This window comes from Lutra lutra, chromosome 9, assembly GCF_902655055.1.
Source record: "Lutra lutra chromosome 9, mLutLut1.2, whole genome shotgun sequence".
Lineage (NCBI taxonomy): Eukaryota > Metazoa > Chordata > Mammalia > Carnivora > Mustelidae > Lutra > Lutra lutra.
In genome coordinates this window covers 61,601,277-61,623,334 of record NC_062286.1, presented here as the reverse complement: position 1 = coordinate 61,623,334, position 22,058 = coordinate 61,601,277, and the positions used below count along the sequence as shown (strand labels likewise).

Sequence of the window (22,058 nt, the reverse complement as noted above, 5' to 3'; positions counted from 1 at the left end):
AGCTTTATGAAAACTAAAAGTCCACGCTTGTTAGAACTATATATTATACAGTATACCCACATATTGGCTGACCCATCAACACACTTCACTAAAACAAACTCAAAGAGAAACTTTAGAGAAGATCAGTAAACTCACCATTACATACTTACTTCATCAACTCAAATCACAATGTAAAAGCTTAAAATTTATTTACATTTATTCATACAACTATAGGATTGAATGAGATTACTACCAGGAAAATACTTCAATGTAAGGCTGCAATCTAAATGTGGTTATTAACCAGGAGAATTTTATACAATACAAACACCTGTTAAAACAATAAGCACCTATTGGGGCACCCGGTTGGCTCAGCAGTTAAGCATCTGCCTTCGGCTCAGGACATGATTCCCGGGTTCTGGGATCAAGGCCCACACTGGGCTCCCTGCTCAACAGAGAGCCTGCTTCTCCCTCTCCCTCTACTGCTCCCCCTGCTTGTGCGTAAGCACTAAGCCTCACCTTCCCCGCCTCCCCCGCCCCAGATTTCTTTGAGGGAGCACACATGTGTGCAAGCAGAAGGTTGGGCAGAGCAGGGGGGAGAGAGAATCTCCAACAGACTCCCCACTGAGCCCAAAGCCCAACACCAGGCTTGATCCTCACAACTCTGAAATCATAACCCAAGCTCAAGTCAAAAGTTGGATGCCCAACTCACTGAGCCACCCAGGCACCTCAGCACTCATGAAACATACCATACCGGGCACTTTAAGGATGGCAAACAAAAAAGATGAAAAATAACGTTAAAGGAGAAAAGGTCAGGATTAATTTAGAGGTTCACAAGTGGTACCATACACAGAGAATATGAACAGTGTTAAAACGGAAAAATTAAATCATTCCAGGTCTTGTGAAGTAGGAAACTGCTGTGGGTATGAAAACTTAACTGCAATGTGCCAAAATGAATATATTTCACCTCAGTTTTACGAACTAATTGCTTTGTCTTCCTTATGAGTTGTCCTGGGAAAAACTTTGAATTTTGTTTATGTATAATATCAGACTATAAACCACTGGTTCTCAATCACAGGTGATTCTGGTCCCCGGCGGGGGGGGGGGGGGGGGGGGGGATCACTGGAAAACGTTTTTAGAGATATTTTTGGTTATTACAACTTGGGAGATGCTACTGGCATCTAGAGAGAGAGAGAGAGACTAGAGATGATGCTAAACATCCTACAATTCATTCACACTGTTGTAAATTCAAAACACAGAATTATCTGACCCAAAATGTCAATACTGACAAGATTGAGAGACAGCACTAACTCACATAGGTTAGTAATAAGAAATAATGGCAAAGAAAATAAGTAGTAATATATACATTGCTAGTCTATTTTCTATTTCATACACACACACATACATACATACATATATATATTCTTCCAAACAAGCATACTGATTTCTGAAAAGCCTGGCAAATCATCAGGTCTAAAAAAACTCATCCTGATAAACCACATACTTCTATTTTATCATCAACAGTTCAAATATTACTACTTAAAATGACAGTAATAAATAGTAGCTAACATTTATTGAGCTCTTGTTACATGCCAATCACATCAGCCCATAAAACATTTACACTGAAGCACAAAAGGTAAGTACTGTTGTTCCTATTTTATAGATGAAAAAAATGACAGAAAATTAAGTACACTGCCCAATATCTGTAATACCTAGTAAAAGAATCACTTACTTTTAATTACAAGTATATTTCACATACAATCAAAAAGCTTTATGCTAAGGCTTTGTCCTTACTAATACCCTAAAATTAGGATGTGTGTAAAATTTCCCTTTTTATTATCATACTTTAATGGAAGCTTCCTCAAGCAATCTTTTATCTGCTTTATCTGCTTTTAGGAGTTTTACATGTAGCTAAAGATCTAGATCTGTGTTGTCCAATATGATAGCCACTAGCCACATGTGGTCATTGCACACACTGAAAAGTAGCTGGTCTAAACAGAGATGCAAATGTAAAACATACACAGAATACTGAAGCCTTATTACAAAAGAAAAATATCTTTGTTTTTACACTGATTACATGTGGAGAGATTTTAGAAATTACTGATTTAAATAAAATTTATAATGAAAATTAATGTCACCTATTCCATTTTGCTTTTTAAAATGTGCTCAGAAGCAAATTAACAATTGCATGCTTGTAGCATGCATTTGAATTTACCTTATACTACTATCAACACTAATCTAGAATATATTGCAATTGGATAAATACAAGCAGTAACTGCTTCCCTAAAGGAAATATAAGCTCTTTTTTGGCAGGGTGGGTATTTTTAAGGTAATCACTACATCCAACATGGGGCTTGAACTCACAACCCTAAGAGTCTACCAAATGAGCCAGCCAAGCACTCCAATATAATCCATTTTTTGAGGAAACTTACCCATCATGGTGGTGATGATGGTGGTGGTGGTGGTGGTGGTGATGCTGTGGACCAATAAACTGCCGACAATTAAATAATTCATTCCCAATAGTCTCCCCAAGAAAGTCCCCAGTGCGTGTAATACAAGATTCCTGAGATGCTTGTGCTATATGAGCAGCATTCATTTCCCCTGAAATATCATGTTCTGGGTCTTCAGAGTGTGAACAGGCATCTAGCATTCGTATACGATTATCTACTGAAGGCATTGACTCAGTGTTAAAAACCAGGTCCTTTCCTGTTCCATTGCTTGTCCCACTTCTTTCTGATGGGCCTTGGGAATCCCCTAAACAAATGCCTGCTTGACTTTCTAACTTTCTGTTCCGAAGGTCTGTACCACAACTGCTTTTAGGAGGATTATGACCATGATCATCGTCTTCATCTTCTTCTTTAAGGGCTTCAATATCTGCAATGTCTTCTGATTGTACCTCACTGCCAGGGCTCCCAGCTGACTGGCTTGCATGGCTAGAATTCACCTCATTGCTAGATCCATCACTATGCCCACTACTGCTACCAGGACCACTGCTTCCATCTTCACCACTGTTGGCAGTTTCATCAGAACTTCCCTGCATGGATTCCTGTATTAAGAAAAAAAGCAGATTTAAATAAATTTTTAAACTAGCAAGAAAAAAGTAACTGACATTAACACACTGTACTTTTTAAAAGGCTGCCACAATCTTGACATATTCCTTTAAATAATATAAAAAGAATTAAAAACACACACAAAAATTTAAATAATCTCAATAGTAACTATTTACAGGAAAGGCCTGAACATGAATCATGTTTATATTCCCAGTTCAAAGGATATACATGGCAGAAACCCCAAAATCCAAAAATCTTGTTAAAGTGGAGGAAAACTGTTTTCATACCTCTGTGTCTGAAAGTCGTTGTTGCACGTGTTTCGTTCTATTAATAAGTTGTTCATCCATTTCAATGTCACTGCCTCCACTCTGATGGGTATCACTGTTATCACTGCTTTGAGGACTAGCTGCAGGTGACCCTATATTAAATAGATTTTTTTTGCTTTTACTCCTAATTTGTATTAACATATATTTAGCATAATGACATAATCCTTTGATTCTTTTATTTACAAAAGCTTTACTTTAAATAGCCAAAAATGTAATCTGGAAATCATTAACATTTGCCAATTATTTCTAAAGAGGATAAACATGACCTCGATTGAAACTAAGATGGAAAACCAGTTAAGGGATTATATCTGCTCAAGAAAAATTTCATGGCTTTGAAACAAATATATAAAATTAACTGTAGATGATCATGAAATCTGAACTACACATCATCTTGCCATGCATTTCTAAGGCTCAACTTACAAGGTGATGGAGCTGCTCTTCTGAGCTCTTCTTCCTCTGAAGGAAAATGAAAAAAAAAGGAGGGTTTTTCTAAGTGACTGAGCTTCTTTGGAACGGATTATCAATTGCTCTTATTATTACTGCATAATCAATAAGGTACAGGCAGATAAACCTGAAATAACTGATGTCCCTAACACCTACAGTAATAGTTGTGGGTGTCTGACTAGAAAATCCTAAGAAAAGCTTAGTATATGATGCCAGGAGACAAAAAATGGGGCGAAGTTGGTAAGGTTTTAGAAAGCCCTATGAAGTTACACATATAAAACCACACATAAAACACCTAGAGTGATAGACAGCTTTTGAATTAGGAAACACACAGAGATATTGCACCATCATATTCTGCTCTCAAAATTATTTCTAAAACAAAGCATGTTGTTTGTTTTCTAACCAAAAGCTCCAAAGCTGTTATGAAATAGTTGCCTCCCCCCAGTCCAAGGGAAAAACACTAATGAGAGAAAATTCTAATAACTACTGCAACTTCATTACTGCTCTTTACTTGAAAGGTAAACCAGAAAATTAGCTAACCCCAATTTATTAACCCTTTCACAAACACTATAGCTCCCATCTCAAATTTATTTTGAAGTTAATACTGAACAGAAACTACTTCAAATTGGAATGATAAAGTTTAAAAAACTGACTTTAAAAAATACATTACAGTTTACTAACCTTTCTTATTTCCAATGGGAAGATTAGTATTTAATAAAGATGCAAAAGAACTCTGTTTAGACAGCTGAGCCTTAGCTGCTAGTGCATTATTCCATAATGCTTTAATTAACATTGATGCCAAGTACAATGTCTTAAAAAAAAAAAAAAGAGGTTGAAATTAACATTTCATAACAAATTTAATATCCTTTTGCCTAAATGAAATGCTAGTAATAACCTACAAATTAAGTTACCTGAATGGCAAATAAATTTCACTTAAAACAAACAGACAAACAAAAAAAAAAACCTGACATCATGGTTTGAACATCTTACCTGCTCAGTATGAACACTTGGCTCAAGAGCTGAGACCAAATTAAGGAGATGTCTAAGCGGTACTGGATCCAAATTCTTGATGAGTGAAGGAAATAAGTCATGTATATACCGACTACAATGTTTCAACTAGAAAATAAAAGTAGAGACAATAATCAAAAATAATTACATTACATAAATAAATAACCTGATGCCAAAAGTTCTACAGTTAAAAAGAAAGTAGCTGAAACAGTAATTCATTTTTTAATATGTTGGGAAAATGCTAATTACCAAGTGTCATAAATGGCAGTACATAAAATGTGAGAGTAAAATTCCACTTAAGCATAACTTAAAAAAAAAAAAAAAGCATAACTTTATCTTATTCAAACCAACCACAAGATTACTTTTCCAACCATAAGAGGGAAGCTCACAATAAAAACAGTTTCTGGAATCCAAGTATAAAGAAGATTCCAATTAAATTTGTATATCATTAAAGTAAAAACAAGTTAAATAGTATATTAAAACATAAGCAGTTACAAATAAAATAAATTCCAATTATAAGAGAAAACCAAAGCATTATTTTAATTGTACTACATTTCTCATTTAATGGTTATGAAGTATCCGTATAACATGTTCATTTTACTAAGGTACGCAATAGTAACTCCCTTAAAATAAAAGTCTACATGGTAATAAACCTAGAAACAGTCTCCTTTCTTATACTAATTAGAGTAACAAATATGAGGGAAAGTATAACATTTACAAAGATGTGACTATTAAATATTACAATGAGATGTAAATGTCTTTTGTAGTCATGAAGGTACAAACCCTGAAATCAAGATACACAACAAATAGTTTAGTAATTACCAAATTGAGGCTTCCAAAAGTAAAAACCTGAGGTATCCAACTTCTCTCCTATACATAAAAACTCATAACAGAAAATGTACATTTTTCTATTCTAAAACACTGACTTCTGTATTTTTCAGGCATAAATCATATGAAATCTCTTCTGCTATATCCCCTATTAGGGTAAATATGCACAACTGAAATTTGAAACAGAAGATGAAATAAAAGTAATAAAATAACTTTGGAGAAATTCCTCCATGTTCAATGACTTTTTATAAACTATTTACATCATTTGAGATAAAGGATAAGTAAATTATCAATTACAATTTATTGCTCTTATAAGTCTTAACTAAGAATGTTAGTTTTTTTTTTTTTTAAAGATTTTATTTATTTATTTGACAGAGAGAGATCACAAGTAGACGGAGAGGAAGGCAGAGAGAGAGAGAGAGAGAGAGAGAGAGAGGGAAGCAGGCTTCTCGCTGAGCAGAGAGCCCGACGTGGGACTCGATCCCAGGACCCTGAGATCATGACCTGAGCCGAAGGCAGCGGCTTAACCCACTGAGCCACCCAGGCGCCCCAAGAATGTTAGTTTTAATACAGCACTGATTAACATCACAGATTATACTAACAGTTTATACCTTTGCTTTTTGCAAACAGGTAACTATTAAACTCTTCCTAATTAGAATGTAACAAATACACAATATGGAATGAATTTCTGACTTGCTATCACTTCGACCAATAGAAAGAATTTCCATAACAGATTCAATTTTCATAATCAAATACCTTACTGTTTTTAAGTAACAAAACCCTTGAGAGATAATTATGTAATCCTATAATTCTATAAAAATATAAAGCTCTTTTAGAGTTGTACAGCATGAAAGCAAATTCAGAAAATAAAGATTAAAAAATTTTAAAATTATAGCACTTCAGTGGCGCCTGGGTGGCAGATGGGGGGATGGGTTAAATAGTTGATGAGGATTAAGGACAGTGCTTGTGATGAGCACCAGGTATTGTATGGAAGTGTTAAATCACTAAATTGTACACCTGAAACTAATATTACACTGTATGTTAACTAACTGGATTTTAAATTACAACTTGAAAAAAATAATAATCTTGTCCTCCTAATAAATGTGTCCAAAATTTCTCCATTCCAACTGCAGACTGCTACCTTTGATTGATAAGAAGACAGAGTCAGGCTGCCATTATTTCAATCCAATTAAAACATACACACAAACAAGGTATAAGAAGAAACAGTAAAGTGTGGCCCACTGAAATGAAAAATAAATCAATGGAAATATACCTAAGAAAGCCCATTTATCAGGATCTCTCAACAATCATAAAACAGTTATCTTAAAGATGCTCCAAGACTTAGGGGCGCCTGGGTGGCTCAGTGGGTTAAAGCCTCTGCTTTCAGCTCAGGTCATGATCCCAGAGTCCTAGGATCGAGCCCCACATCAGGCTCTCTGCTCAGCGGGGAGCCTGCTTCTTCCTCTCTGCCTGCCTCTCTGCCTACTTGTGATCTTTTAAAGATTTTATAAATAAAATCTTGAAAAAAAAATGATCTAAGACTTAAAGGAAGAAAAGGACAAACATGAAAACAGTGCCTGACCAAAATGAGACAATCATCAAAAAATAAATTCTAAAAAGGAGCTATAAGAAATCAGAAGCTGAGAAGTAAAAGAACTGGAATGAAAATACACTACGTAAGGTTCAGCAGCATATCTGAGTAAGCAGAAGAAAAGAGCAAACTTGAAATTATGGAAACTGAAATTACTGAGTTTAAGGAACAGGAAAGAAATAATAAAGAAAAGCAAATGCATTCTAAGGGACTTGTGGGAACCATCAAACCTACCAACACACTCATACGAATCCCAGAAGAGAAAGGTATACAAAGTAAAGATGAAGAAAAAATGGCCGAAAACTTTCAACTTTGGAATACATGAATCTACAAATCCAAGTAGGATAAACTCAAGGAGCCCTATGACCAACCTTATTATAATCAAACCGTTAACAGCCAAAGACGGTAAAATAATCCTGAAAACAGAGAGAAGCAACCCACAAGGGATCTTCAGTAAGAGTCTCAGCCAATTTCTAATCAAAAACCTTGGGATCCTGGGATGGAGTCCCACATTGGGCTCCTTGCTCAGTGGGGAGCCTGCTGCTCCCTGTGCTTGTGCTCTCAGTGAAAAATAAATAAATAAAGTCATTTAAAAAAACAAAACAAAAACAAAAACCTTGGGAACCAGAGGAAGTACGATGATATACTCAAAGGCTGAAAGAAAAAAACTTTCCATTGAGAACTGTGTAACAGGAAAAACTCTCCTTATGAGGAAGGAATTAATACATTCCCAGATAAATAAAAGCTAAAGGAATTCACTACAACTAGACCTGCCCCGCCAGAAATGCTAAAGGAAGTCCTTCAGAATGAAATGAAAAGAAGCGAAACAGTGACTAAAGACCTCTGATAAATACATAGACAATTAAAAGCTAGTATCGTTCTCATTTGTAACTCCACCTTTTATCTGCTATATGATTTCACAAAGGCAAAAGAATTTTTTTTTAAAGATTTTATTTATTTATTTGATAGAGAGGTCACAAGCAGGCAGAGAGGCAGGCAGAGAGAGAGGAGGAAGCAGGCTCCCTGCTGAGCAGAGAGCCCAATGCGGGGCTCGATCCCAGGACTCTGAGATCATGACCTGAGCCGAAGGCAGCGGCTTAACCCACTGAGCCACCCAGGCGCCCCAAAAGAATTTTTTTTTAAGTTTTTTTTTTTTTTTTGACAGAGACAGACATAGCAAGAGAGGGAACACAAGCAGGGGGAGTGGGAGAGGGGGAAGCAGGCCTCCCACTGAGCAGAGAGCTCGGCTCAATTCCAGGACCATCAGGACCTGAGCTGAAGGTGAACGCTCAACGACTGAGCCAACCAGGCACCCCAAGAATTATTATTAATCTACATAACTGGGCACACAATATATTAAGCTGAAATCTGTTGTATGAATAACAAAAATGAGAAGGAGCTATACAGGAGTATAATTTTTGCGTACTATTTAAGTTGACAAATTCAAATTAGACAGTAAGTCTTGAGATGTTAAATGTAATTTCCATGTTAAGCACAAATTATCTATAGAATATATGAAAAAAAGAAATGAGAAAGGAAATCCAAACTACAAACAGAAATAAAAGGCCATAACAGAAATGACAGACAAAAAAACTGTAAGACATATACAAAAGAAATAGGAAAATGGCAGAAGTAAACCACTCTTTGAGGAATTACTTTAAATATAAATGTTTTAGGAGTACCAGGGTGGCTCAGTCGGTTAGGCATCCAACTCTTGATGTTGCCTCAGGTCATGATCTCAGGGTCATGAGATCAAGCCCCACATCAAGCTATGTGCTTAACACAGAATCTGCTTGTCCCTCTCCCTCTGCCCATCCCCCCAATTCATGCATGCACAGTCTCTCTGAAAACAAAATTTTAACAAAAAATAAATACATATATAAATATATATATATATACACACACACATAAATGGCTTAAACTCTGCAATCAAAGACCGAGATTAGTAGAAAGGATTTTTTTTTTTTTAAGATTTATTTATTTGACAGAGATCACAAGTAGACAGAGAGGCAGGCAGAGAGAGGAAGGGAAGCAGGTTCCCCGCTGAGCAGAGAGCCCGATGCGGGGCTGGATCCCAGGACCCTGAGATCATGACCTGAGCTGAAGGCAGAGGCTTAACCCACTGAGCCACCCAGGCGCCCCAGTAGAAAGGATTTTAAAAACATGATACAACTCTCTGTGTTCTACAAGAGACTCAAAATATATCCAAAACAAAACAAACAGACTAAAAGTTAGAGGATTAAAAAGATATTCTGTGCAAATAATAAGCAAAAGAGAGCTGGGCTCACTATACTAAATTCAAGTAAGGTAGACTTTAAAATTTTAAAAGGTTACTAGAAAAAGAGAGACTTATCACATTATCTAATAAACCCATTTCTGGGTATACAACCAAAAGAATTAAAAGCAGGATTTCAGGGGCCCCTGGGTGGCTCAGTGGGTTAAGCCTCTGCCTTTGGCTCAGGTCATGATCTCAGGGTCCTGGGATGGAGCCCCATACTGGGCTCTCTGCTCAGCAGGGAGCCTGCTCCCCCCCTCTCTCTGCTTGCCTCTCTACTTGTGATCTCTGTCAAATAAATAATTAAAATCTTAAAAAAAAAAAAAAAAAAAAGGCAGGATTTCAGGGGTTCCTGGCTGGTTCAGTCAAAAGAGGATGCAACTACTGATCTTGGGTTGTGAATTCGAGCCCCACAGGAGGTATAGAGATTGCATACATACAGACATAAATTAAGTAAATAAAAGTGTAGTTTCAAAGAGATACTTGCACACCTATATTCACTGGACCATTATTCACAACAGTCAAAGATGAAAGCAAAGTAAATGTCCATTGACAAATGACTGTGGCATATATATACTACAGAATATAATTCAACCTTTCAAGAGTGGAAATCCTGTCACACGCTACAACATAGATGAACCATGCGGACATTATGCTGAGTGAGATAAGCCAGTCACAGCAGAACAAATACTATAGGATTCCACAAACGTGAAATATATAGAATAGTCAAAACAATACAAAAAGTAGAATGGTGGCCATCAGTAGCTGTGAGTAAGGGGAACAGGGGAATTGTTGTCGTTGTTCAATAACTTACGGTTTTTTGTTTTCTTTTGTTTAATTTTTAAGTAAACTCTATGCCCAATGTGGCACTCAAACTCATAACCCCAAGATCAAGAGTTGCAAGCTTTGCCAGCCAGGTGCCCCTCTTATCCAAGGAGTACAGTTTTGGAAGATGAGAAAGCTTTAGAGATCTGTTATACAACAATATGGTTCTAGTCATCATTAGAACTTAAAAATGGTTTAGAGGGTAAAACTAATGTGGTTTCCTTTTACAGTTAAGTCTTTTTTTAAAAAAGATTAACAAAGAGTGATATAATTATTAACAAAATGTTCCATACAACAAGGAGATATAACAATTATAAACACACTATATAACTCAAAGCTCAGGGGTGCCTGGGTGGCTCAGTGGGTTAAAGCCTCTGCCTTCGGCTCAGGTCATGATCCCAGGGTCCTGGGATCGAGCCCCATATCAGGCTCCTGCTCAGCAGGGAGCCTGCTTCCCTTCCTCTCTCTGCCTGCCTCTCTGCCTACTTGTTCCTACTTGTGATCAGTCTGTCAATTAAATAAATAAAATCTTAAAAAAAAAAAAAACCCAAAGCTCAAAGAACAGATCAGAGCACTGACACATAAAATACAGATTAGAAAAACAATTGAGAAAATTAACAAAACCAATAGCTGGTTCTTCTAAAAGATAAACATTTAGCTAGCTTGAAAAAAAGAGTGCAAAGACATAAATCAGAAATGCAAGTGAGATATTACTACCAAACTTACAGATTAAAAAAAAATTAACAGAATGCTACAAACAACAGCACACCAAAAAAATCAGGTAACCTAGAAGATAGGGACGAATTCTTTCCAAACTAACTACATTGACTCAAGAAGGAAAGGTCAACAGACCTATAATAAGACATTGAATTGGTAATCAAAAACCTCTCAACAAAGTACTAAAATGCATGGCTTACCTGGGGAATTCTAACAAATTTTTTAATAAAAAAATTAACACCAATCCTTCTCAAATCCTCCCCAAAAAACTGAGCAGAAGTAAATACTTCTTAACTCATTCTATGAGGCCCAATCTTCATAAGAATAGAAAATTACGGGACGCCTGGGTGGCTCAGTTGGTTAAGCAGCTGCCTTCGGCTCAGGTCATGATCCCAGCATCCTGGGATCGAGTCCCACATCGGGCTCCTTGCTCATCAGGGAGCCTGCTTCTCCCTCTGCCTCTGCCTGCCATTCTGTCTGCCTGTGCTTGCTCTCTCTCCCTCTCTCTCTCTGACAAATAAATAAATAAAATCTTTAAAAAAAAAAAAAAAAAGAAAGAAAATTACGGGGCACCTGGGCGGCTCAGTGGGTTAAGCCTCAGCCTTCAGCCCAGGTTGTGATCTCAGGGTCCTGAGATCAAGCCCTGCATCGGGCTCTCTGATCAGCAGGGAGCCCTCTTCTGCCTCTCTCTCTCTCTGCCTGCCTCTCTGCCTACTTGTGATCTCTCTCTCTCTCTCTGTGTCAAATAAATAAATAAAATCTTTAAAAAAAAAAAATAGAAAATTACTAAGCAGTATCTTATAAATGACAAAGAGTCCTCCAGCAACTATTAGCAAATCAAATCCAAGACCATACCAAAAGGATTATTCACTTTGACCAAGTAAGACTTATCCCAGGAATGCAAGTGTGGTTCAAAAGGAGAATTACTCTAAAACATATTAATCAATGGAAAAAAGCCACATGGGCATCTTAATTGATGCAGAAAAACAATGTAACAAAATCCAACACCCTTTCGTACTAGAAACTCTTGGAACACTAAGAATAGAGGGTAAACTCCTTAACATGATAAAGGATATTTATGAAAACCCCATAGCTAATAGCATACACAATGATAAATGACTGATTTCCCTCTAGGATGAGGAACAAGAATGCTGATATTTATCATTGTTATTCAACACTATACTGAAATTCTAGCCATAGTTATTGGACTCCACCCCCTCACAAAACATTTAATGGATCCAAATTAGAAAAGATGTAAAACTGCTCAAAAATGACACAATCCTAGGGCGCCTGGGTGGCTCAGAGGGTTAAAGCCTCTGCCTTTGGCTCAGGTTGTGATCCCAGGGTCCTGGGATCGAGCCCCGCATCAGACTCTCTCCTTGTTGGGGAGCCTGCTTCCTCCTCTCTCTCTCTGCCTGCCTCTCTGCCTACCTGTGATCTCTCTCTGTCGAATAAATAAATAAAATCTTAAAAAAAAAATGACACAATCCTATATAGAGAAAAAGCTATATATAAAAAGCTAGTAGAGCTAAAAATCAAGTAGACAGTGTAAGAGTATAGATCAACAAAATTCAGGTATGTTTCCATATATCCACAATTAATTACTTGACAAGGAATTTTAGATAGCTATTCCATTTACAATAGCATATGAAGAATAAAATACAACTGATCCTTGAACAACACAGAGGTTTGGAGCACAGATCTCCTGTGCAGTCAAAAAACTGGATATAACCCTGACTTCCAAAAACATAACTATCACAGCCTACTGCTGACTGTTAAGAATATAAATATATATATAATATTTATATACTTATATAACATTTATATATTTATAATATATTTATATAAAGTATAAATCTTACAAAATCATATAAACAAAGAATATAAATCAATAATCTAAACCAGAATACCTATAACATAAAGAGTTAACACAAATTTTTTTGTTTATATATAATATATACCATACTCTTATAATAAAGGAAATGTTAAGAAAATTGTTGAGAAAATATACTTACAGTACTATACTGTACTTCTAAAAAAAATCTATATGTATGTGGACCTAGAGAGTTCAAACCTGTGTTATTCAAGGATTAACTGTACTTAAAAATTAATCTAACAAGAGGTGAGGGGTGCCTGAGTGGCTCAATTGGTTAAGCATCTGACTACCACTCAAGGCATGATCCTCAGGATTGAGCCCTATGTTGGGCTCCATGCTCAGCAAGGAGTCTGCTTCTCTCCCTCTCCCTTTTTTCCTACCCCCACTCATACTCTCTTTCTCTCAAATAAATAAATCTTAAAATAAAATATTAAAAAAAAAAGGATGTGAAATACTTGTATACTGAAAGCTACAAAACACTGCTCAAGGAAATTAAGGGTTCAATAAATGGGAAGACATCCATGTTCATGGATATGAAGACTTAACATGGTTAACATGTTAATACTACCCCAAAGAGATCTATAGATTCAACATAATCCCTTCAAAATTCTAAGGGCCTTTCTGGAAAATGGAAAATGGAAAAGCCAATCCTCAAATTCATAGGGAATTGCAAGGAGTTCTAAAAGCCAAAACAATCTTCAAAAAGAAATCTGTGAAGCCTGCAAGGAAACAAGAGTAATTAGAATGTAGAAATGAAAACACTAGGGGTTAAAAAAAAAGAAACACACACACACACACAAAAACAAAAACACCAGGGGTGCCTGTTGGGTTCTGTTATCAAAGGAGTGAGACTGATACAAAGCGAAGGTCAAGCATCAAAGGATGCCAGCATCAAAGCGCCAGCATCGAGAATCAAACCAACCGGTTGGGGCCATCTCTTACAGAGAGAGCGACCACTCCCAGCCTCACAGCCTAGCTTTTATAGAGCAAAGGCCATGTGGTTGAGCCTGGCCACATACAGGTGGCCAATGAGATTTTAACACACAGAGAAAGTTGCACAGTCATGTTAAGTCACACACGGGTGGCCAATTGAATTACAATTTACCCTATAGTAGCTATTTGAACTAGCCTATCACTCTGGTCAGAATTGGCACCCAAAAGGCGGGGTTTACATTCTTTGGTGGTTAGGGAGATAATATGTATGCTTTACTGATTAGATGTCTCCACCTGGCCTAACTTGTCCTAGCATTTGGGCTCTATTATCTCCAACTGACCTGACCCGTCCTTGTGTTTGGGCTCTGTTATCAGGGACTGGTCGACCATATTTTACTGGCTTCCCATACTTGCTTCTAAGTAAGTTCCGGGGGCGGGGGGGGGGGGGGGTTAGTTTAAGTTTTACTACACAAACAACAAAATGGCTGTTTAACTGAGATGGAGTCACTCTGGCTAAGTAGGCCCTTACAGTGCCTAGGTGGTTTGATCAGTTGAGCATCTGACTCTTGGTTTCAGCTCTGGTCGTGAGTGCATGAGTTGTGGGGCTGAGCAGCTTTGAGATTCTCTCCCTCTGTCCCTCCCCACACCTTTCTCTTTCTCTCTCCAATAAATAAATAGGAAGGAAGGAAGGAAAAGAAGGAAGGAAATAAAATAAGAAAGGAATGAATACACTAAATGCAGTATATATAAGCCATGGACTATTTGGCCATAAAAAGAACATTTTTATATAGGTGGTAACAGGGATAACCTTCAAAAGCACTGTGTATAACAAGTTAGACAAATATTTTATGATTCTACTTAACTGAAGTACCCAGAAGAGGCATATTCATATAGACAGAATGTAGAATAGAAGAAACCAAGAGCTTGTAGGAAGGAAAAATTAACAGTTATTGTTTCATGAGTATAGAGTTTTTGTTGCACATAGTGTCAAAAGTTTTTGATACAGGCTCTGGAGATGTATACACTACACTAAATGTATTTATGGATTGAACTGTATAGTTACTAATGGTTAAAATGGTAAATTTTATGTTAACATATATTTGTATCACAATAAAAGAATTAATGAAGAAAATAAGAGAAAAAGTAAATATAAGTGTTAAAAGGTATCATCCCAAAATTCAAACTACTAATCATGTCTACTACAAAGTTTTGAGGGGAAATAAGAGTGGCTTTAGTATCCATCATTCAAACACTTCAAATACAAAGAAAACAAATATCTCAAGTATATAGTAACCCATAATAGAACATTCACAAATTTCTCTTTAGGAAAACAAAGGCTACTCAATGAAATCCACATGAATAAATATCCATTAATTCTGGAATGAGAGAAACAGAAATGAGGAAAAAGGACTGGTGGTGAGTTATATATCTAAATACAAAATTAGCACTAAACAACTGTGTAGAAATTACGGTTCTAGCGTAGAATTTAAAACATATAATTTGATAAAATACAAATACAGTAAAAACAGGGAAGCAGAAAATGAGAAAAGATAAATAATGAGAATTCCCTCATCTTCTATAGAAGAGAATCACTCACTGTATTTTAGAATGAAAAGAAACAAACCCACAAAGAAAATGAAAATTAGGAATAGATACTAGATTTCAACAAACTTCTGAAAGACTAAAATGAAAGGAATGCATTTTATTTTTTTTATTTTATTTTATTTTTTTAAAGATTTTATTTATTTATTTGACAGAGAGAGATCACAAGTAGACGGAGAGGCAGGCAGAGAGAGAGAGAGAGGGAAGCAGGCTTCCCGCTGAGCAGAGAGCCCGACGCAGGACTCGATCCCAAGACCCTGAGATCATGACCTGAGCCGAAGGCAGCGGCCCAACCCACTGAGCCACCCAGGCGCCCCGAAAGGAATGCATTTTAAAACGTACAGGTGGAGAAGGATGTAGCTCAGAGTAATTTGTGAGTGAGCTGCAAAGGAGATAAGTCAACCTTCCCACTGTAACTCGGGAAGATACCAGACTCAGAGACCTAGATCTGATGGACAGCAGGAGATATGGAAATAAAAACACAGGATTTCCCTGAAAACTCTTAATAATTGTATTTGTTAGCCATCAGTCAGAAAAACAGGAATAGCCAACTTATTTATTCTACCCAGTCGCCAAGGCTCTACCTTGGGAAAAAAATATATAAAACCACAGCTTTTAACCACAGATACTGGTATCCCTTTTCACTCTCTTTTAAAGTCGCACAGGCAGAAAGCCTAGTAGTGACTTTAATGAGAAAAGTACAAGTTGTTTTACCATTACTACCCTAGAAAATGTTTCCAAACAGGAGTCCCACTTGAGAGACCTCTAATAAAAAAATATTTCACAACAGCCAACAATACCCAGGCCACTTACCTTGTCATCTTTCTTAAATATGAATGTATCACAAAGGCATACATGAAAACACCCAACAACACATAAAAAGAACACAGCTCATGTTAAGAACTCTTAGGCAGGAAGCAAAGAATTCAAATCTCTAAGATGTAACAGAGAATGATATTACAGTGCCCAGATTCTAACTCAAGCAGTCATAACTTCACATACTAGTAGTATGTAATGTCTCATAAAGCAGTAATCTAAATGTGTATACAAGTACACATGCAGAAGGTAATAAGCATTAGAGTACAGGTCAGTGCTTCTAAAATTAGTCAACACTAATCCTTTTAAGAATCTGACAATTATGTGTATAAAGCACATCTGAATCAGATGACATTCAAATCCTACTAAATCCTAGAGAATCTGACTTTTGTCATTGATATAAAGATCGACCCCAAATAACTTAGCTCCATATTAAGATAAAATTATTATATCAGGGGCGCCTGGGTGGCTCAGTGGGTTAAGCCTCTGCTTTCAGCTCAGCTCATGATCTCAGGGTCCTGGGATTGAGACCCGCATGGGGGTCTCTGCTCACAGCAGGGAGCCTGCTTCCCCCGCTCTCTCTGCCTGTCTCTCTGCCGGTCTCTCTGCCTACTTGTGATCTGTCAAATAAATAAATAAAATCTTTAAAAAAATTATTATATCAGTAATTTACATGCATTTACACAAGCATCCTTCAAATCTGAAGCATTTAACAATATAATCCAGTATAGTGCAAGGATTCTGAAGGGATTTTTTGATGTCCTATGACTAAAACATTTTACAGTGAAAGGGTGTGTAGAGGCAAATATAAAGGTAACCAAGTCAAACTGGAATAGGTAAATTTAAATGGTGGAAAGTCATTTAAATGTCGAAATATTTACTTTAACTTTATATACTTTATATACTTTTAACTTTATATAGTCTCTGTATTTACTGAAAAACTAATAAATGTAAAAGTTTCAAAGTTTACATAAACATAGACAATGAAAAGGAAGTCTTCCATCTATCCCAGATCATATACCCACAAATAAACCTATTAAAATTTCTTGTGTATTTTTCAAAATAGCTCCACTCATTCATAAGCACAAACTGCATGTACATATGTTATAGACATACATGTGCATCCTCTTTTTATAACAGTTTAAATACACGTTGCAAGAATATACTGCATACTTAGGATTTTCTCTCAATAAAAGATCTATTACCTATGCAGTGCTTAGTAAAACTATTTCTTACATATTGTTCCACATGAACATAATACAGCACCTTCGGTCCTTCTCATGGCTATAAAGGATACTATTAAATGAATTTCCCAAAATTTATTAAAGTAGTCCTACAGCGACATTCCTTTTCTGCTAGTATGGTCAATGCTGTAGTGAACATCTTTATGTACATGTATTTACAGAATAAATTACCAGAAATAGAACTGCTATATTTCTTCCCAAATGTTACCACACACTCTGGTCAATATAATGTATTACTAAACATAATGGGAATTATCCAATAAATGAAAATGCTATTACATTATTTGAACTTACATTTAATTACAAAGATAAGCATTTTTCAAATATTTATGAATAATTTTTCTATCAATTTCAAATCCATTTGTCATCTCCTTGGATTCCAATACAAGAGTTCTGATACAATGAAAAGAGCAGCAGACAATCCAATTACCATGAGGATACTGTATGTGTGTGTATATTGTATATATGGATGTATGTATCTCAGATGAGCGAACTGACCTCAAAAACTTACTCCACATGGGAGGAAAAAAGACTAAGGTAAGACTGTAAGAAACTAAGCAACCCCAGATGCTTTGAAATTAATTTTATTTGGTGCTCAAAATTTTTATTAACACATAATGTATTATTTGCCCCAGGGGTACAGATCTGTGCATCATCAGGCTTACCCATTTCACAGCACTCACCATAGCACATACCCTCCTCAATGTCCATCACCCAGCCACCATCTCCCCACCCCCCCATCCCTCAGTTTGTTTTGTGAGATTAAGAGTCTCTTATGGTTTGTCTCCCTCCCAATCCCATCTTGTTTCATTTTTTCCTTCCCTACCCCCCAGTGCTTAAATTTAAAAAAACAAACTCAAAATGTAAAAATTCCTGATCATCTAAATTTGTAGTAGATTCAGAAGTGGTAAGTAACAAATCACAGAAAGACCCAATTAAATTAACCCTTAAAATATACTTATTTTATATAGTTAATCTTTTATAGATAGTTTAAGTTTTTGCAAACTGTCTCACAGATTACGCCACTCCCTTACTAAATTGCTTCAAATTCTTGTTAGGGCAAAATGCTAAAACCTTTGCCATACTATAATTTATCCATCTGATAAAGTTTCAATAAAGAATTCCCTACTATTTCTAGCTATTTACTCTGTAATGATACATTTATCATTATTCTCCCATTCTCCTAGTCTTGCTCTGAGCAAAATAAAAACTTTAAATCTACTAAAATGCGTAAACTTTTAAAAAAAATTTCCCTTTGTTCTGAAACAGAAAGTGCTTCTTTAAGTTACTGAAATGACAGTGATGTATAAATATATAATATTAAAGAATAAGTCAATGCTCAAATTTACATTAAAAAAAAAAAGAAGAAAAAATTTCTTAAAAGGATTTTATTTGTCGGAGAGAGCAAGAGAGCACTAGAAGAGCTGCAGGGAGAAGCAGCTCCCAGCTGAGTGGGGAGCTCAATGCAGAACTCAATCCCCGGACTCTGGGATCATGACCTGAGCTGAAGGCAGATGCTTAACTGACTGAGACACCCAGGAATTTCCAGAGAAATTCTTTAGAAATGTATTTTTAAAAATATGTAAAAATGTATTTTAAAAAAGACCCAGCCCTGTCAGATAGGAATACTCAAAAAAAAAAAAAAAAAGTAAAGATGTAAGTTAAACCCACGATCAGCAAATGTTTTCTTGAAGGACCAGACAGGAAATTATTTCAGGATTTAAAGTGGTAAGTATCATATAGATAAGTACTATACTCTGCCACTGTAGTATGGAAGTAGCCACAAGCAATATGTCAAAGAAAGTACAAAGTTATGTTGCAAAAAATATTTACAAAATGAAGTGGCCGGCCCAAAAGCCTTGTTTACCAAGCCAAAAGTTTACAAATCCCTGGTATACAGATCATGACAGTCTAAAGACTCCAGAAACTGACCTAGTCAAAATAAACTGGTATCTCAATTGAATAAGGAAAAGAAGAATTACTGAACAAGTGGAATGGGGGCAACTACATAAACAAAAAATGGGGTAAAAAGTTAGATAAATGACACCTTGAACCAAGAGTAATTCCAAATGGCTCAAAGACTAAAATACAGGGGCCCCTGGGTGGCTCAGTCAGTTAAGCACCTGCCTTTGGCTCAGGTCATGCATGATCCCAGAGTCCTAGAATGGAACCCCATGTCCGGCTCTCTGCTCAGAGGGAAGGCTACTGTTCCCTCACTCTCTACCCATCTTCACCATCCTCACCCCTGCTCCCACTCTCTCTCTCGCTCACTCTCTCAAATAAAATCTTAAAAAAAAAAAAAAAACCCTAAAATATAAAATTTGAAACAGAAAGGAACTAAAGGAGAACTTTTTTATAACTTTGGAGTGGAAAAGGGGCGTCTGGATGGCTCAGTCAGTTCAGCAGCTGCTTTCTGCTCAGGTCATGTGGGATCAAGCTCCACGTCAGGCTCCCTGCTTAGTGGAGAGCCTGCTTCTCCCTCTCCCTCTGCCTCTGCCTGCCGCTCTGCTACTTGTTCTGTCAAATAAATAAAAACCTTAAAAACAAACAAACAAAAAAACCCCTTTGGAGTGGAAAAGATATTGCACACCATAAGACAAAATCCACAGGACATAAAAATAATTCAACCACAAGTTTGAAACCACAAACTTGAAACCGAACACCAAAAACCACCTTAACCAAACGACAACATCAAAGCAGAAAACAGTCCTAACTCTTAACACAGACACAAGTCCAATTTCACTGATATTTATAGGTCTCCTACAAAATGAACAAGTAAAATCTCTGATAAATGACAAAGAATATCCAGTAAAGGAAACAAAAATGGCTCTTAAACACAAGATTTGCAATGTGATTCACATAAACAGAATGCAAATTTAAAATACACATTTCAGCCATCAGTTTAGCAAATATCACTTAGTGTAAGGACACAACGTACTAAGGAAGATGAGGGAAAACAGGCATTATCACACCATTAGGTACCCCACGTAAACCAAACAGACGCTTTAACCTAACAATTCTCCTTAAAAGATAAATCTTTTGCACATGGATGAAATGAACATATTAGAACTTACTTTAGCATAGAAAAGATTTATAACAGAAAAGATTGGGGAAAAAAGATTTATAACAGAAAAGATTGGGGAAAAAATAATGCCTATGAATAGGAACTGGTTAATTAAATTATCATACATGCATGTACTGAAACACTATGCCCTCTTTAAAAAATTGGTGTTTCAGATATTGATATGCAGTAATCTTGACGATAAATAAAGTGGAAAGAAAAAAAAACCCAAGTCCACTTAGTATGCAGCATTTGTAATAAAGAGGACCAAAAGAAAAAGAAAAGAGGAAGACAAGAAAAAAGCTCACAGTTAGCTATTTATGTAGAAAATCTATGATGCACCTTAGAAGAATGGTATTCCTGGGAAACAGGGACAGGAGGGGGGAAAATACATAACATACACTCCTATATTTATTTTCTGGATTTTGAACCATGTAGATATATGCTTATTCAAAAAACTAAAGAAAACGGTGTAACAAGAAAGAAAAATACCAATACAATATCCAGGATAGAAAGGTTTACTATATCAACAAAAAACAGGTAAATGTCTCTTAATAAACCAAGATGGTTTCATGTAGAATATCCAACTGACTGACTTTCATTTCTTTCAATTCTACCAGTAATATAGTAAGACATAGACTCTCAAGCCAGACTACAGAGATTCCATGCCCAACTTTCTCTATGTCTCAGTTTCTTTAGTTATAAATTTAGGATAAGAGAACTTACCTCATAAGGGAATTAAGCACTTAGAACAATCATGAGGAAAAACTTAATAAATGTGAGCTGTTAATATTACCTGTGCTGCAGCCCAAATGCAATCAATATGCTGAGTACTCAATCTCCCTTCTGCTGCCAAGAAGTTCAAAATCACCTGGCACTGTTTGATAATCTGGAAAAGAAAAACTTATTATAGCTAATTTTCTAAAGTATTCTTCTCTTAATAGGGCAGAGAAGTCATGTAATTGTCCACAAACCTCAATATGTAAATTTGGTCCAAATATATGCTCTACCACATTGTTGCTTATAAGCCAGTCTGCAAGTTCTTTTGCAATGGACCTAAAATCAAATAATAAAATTAGTTAACACATTAAAAAATTATTAATATCATTTTTTCCCAAGCCAAAAAGGCAGACTCAGTTGAAAACCTTAATGGTTTTTGAAGGTGAGTTTATTTATTTATTAAGTAGGCTCCATGCCTAATGTGGAGCTTGAACTCATGACTCTGAGATCAAGAGCCACATCCACTGTCTGAGCCAGCCAGGTTCTCCTTAAATGTGACCCCAAACTTAAACGTGACACAAACAAATTACCAAGAAGTGACCACAGACAATTAACTGGTTAGAGTACCACAAAGAATAATTAAAAGAGTGGTGCCTGCGTAGCCTACGCAGTGGGTTGGTATCTGACTCCTGGCTTTGGCTGGGGTCATGACCTCAGGGTCATGGGACTGAATCCTGGGTTGGGCTCCATGCTTCACATAGAATCT

The 22,058-nt window shown here is 36.4% G+C and overlaps 1 protein-coding gene across 4 annotated transcripts in view; it reads right to left on the bottom strand.

Annotated features, from left to right (window-relative positions):
- The window catches only part of USP34 (ubiquitin specific peptidase 34), a 242,333-nt gene that overhangs the window by 132,668 nt on the left and 87,607 nt on the right, over positions 1-22,058 (bottom strand). For 3 of the 4 annotated variants that reach the window (XM_047745811.1, XM_047745813.1, XM_047745814.1), the window contains 7 exons: positions 21,547-21,628; positions 21,369-21,461; positions 4,787-4,912; positions 4,478-4,607; positions 3,773-3,808; positions 3,314-3,444; positions 2,409-3,022 (listed from right to left, as the gene is read on the bottom strand). In XM_047745811.1, the coding sequence (XP_047601767.1) occupies positions 2,409-3,022; positions 3,314-3,444; positions 3,773-3,808; positions 4,478-4,607; positions 4,787-4,912; positions 21,369-21,461; positions 21,547-21,628 (1,212 nt within the window). The remainder of the gene's footprint in view (positions 1-2,408; positions 3,023-3,313; positions 3,445-3,772; positions 3,809-4,477; positions 4,608-4,786; positions 4,913-21,368; positions 21,462-21,546; positions 21,629-22,058) is intronic. The other variant, XM_047745812.1, reaches the window with a different exon arrangement.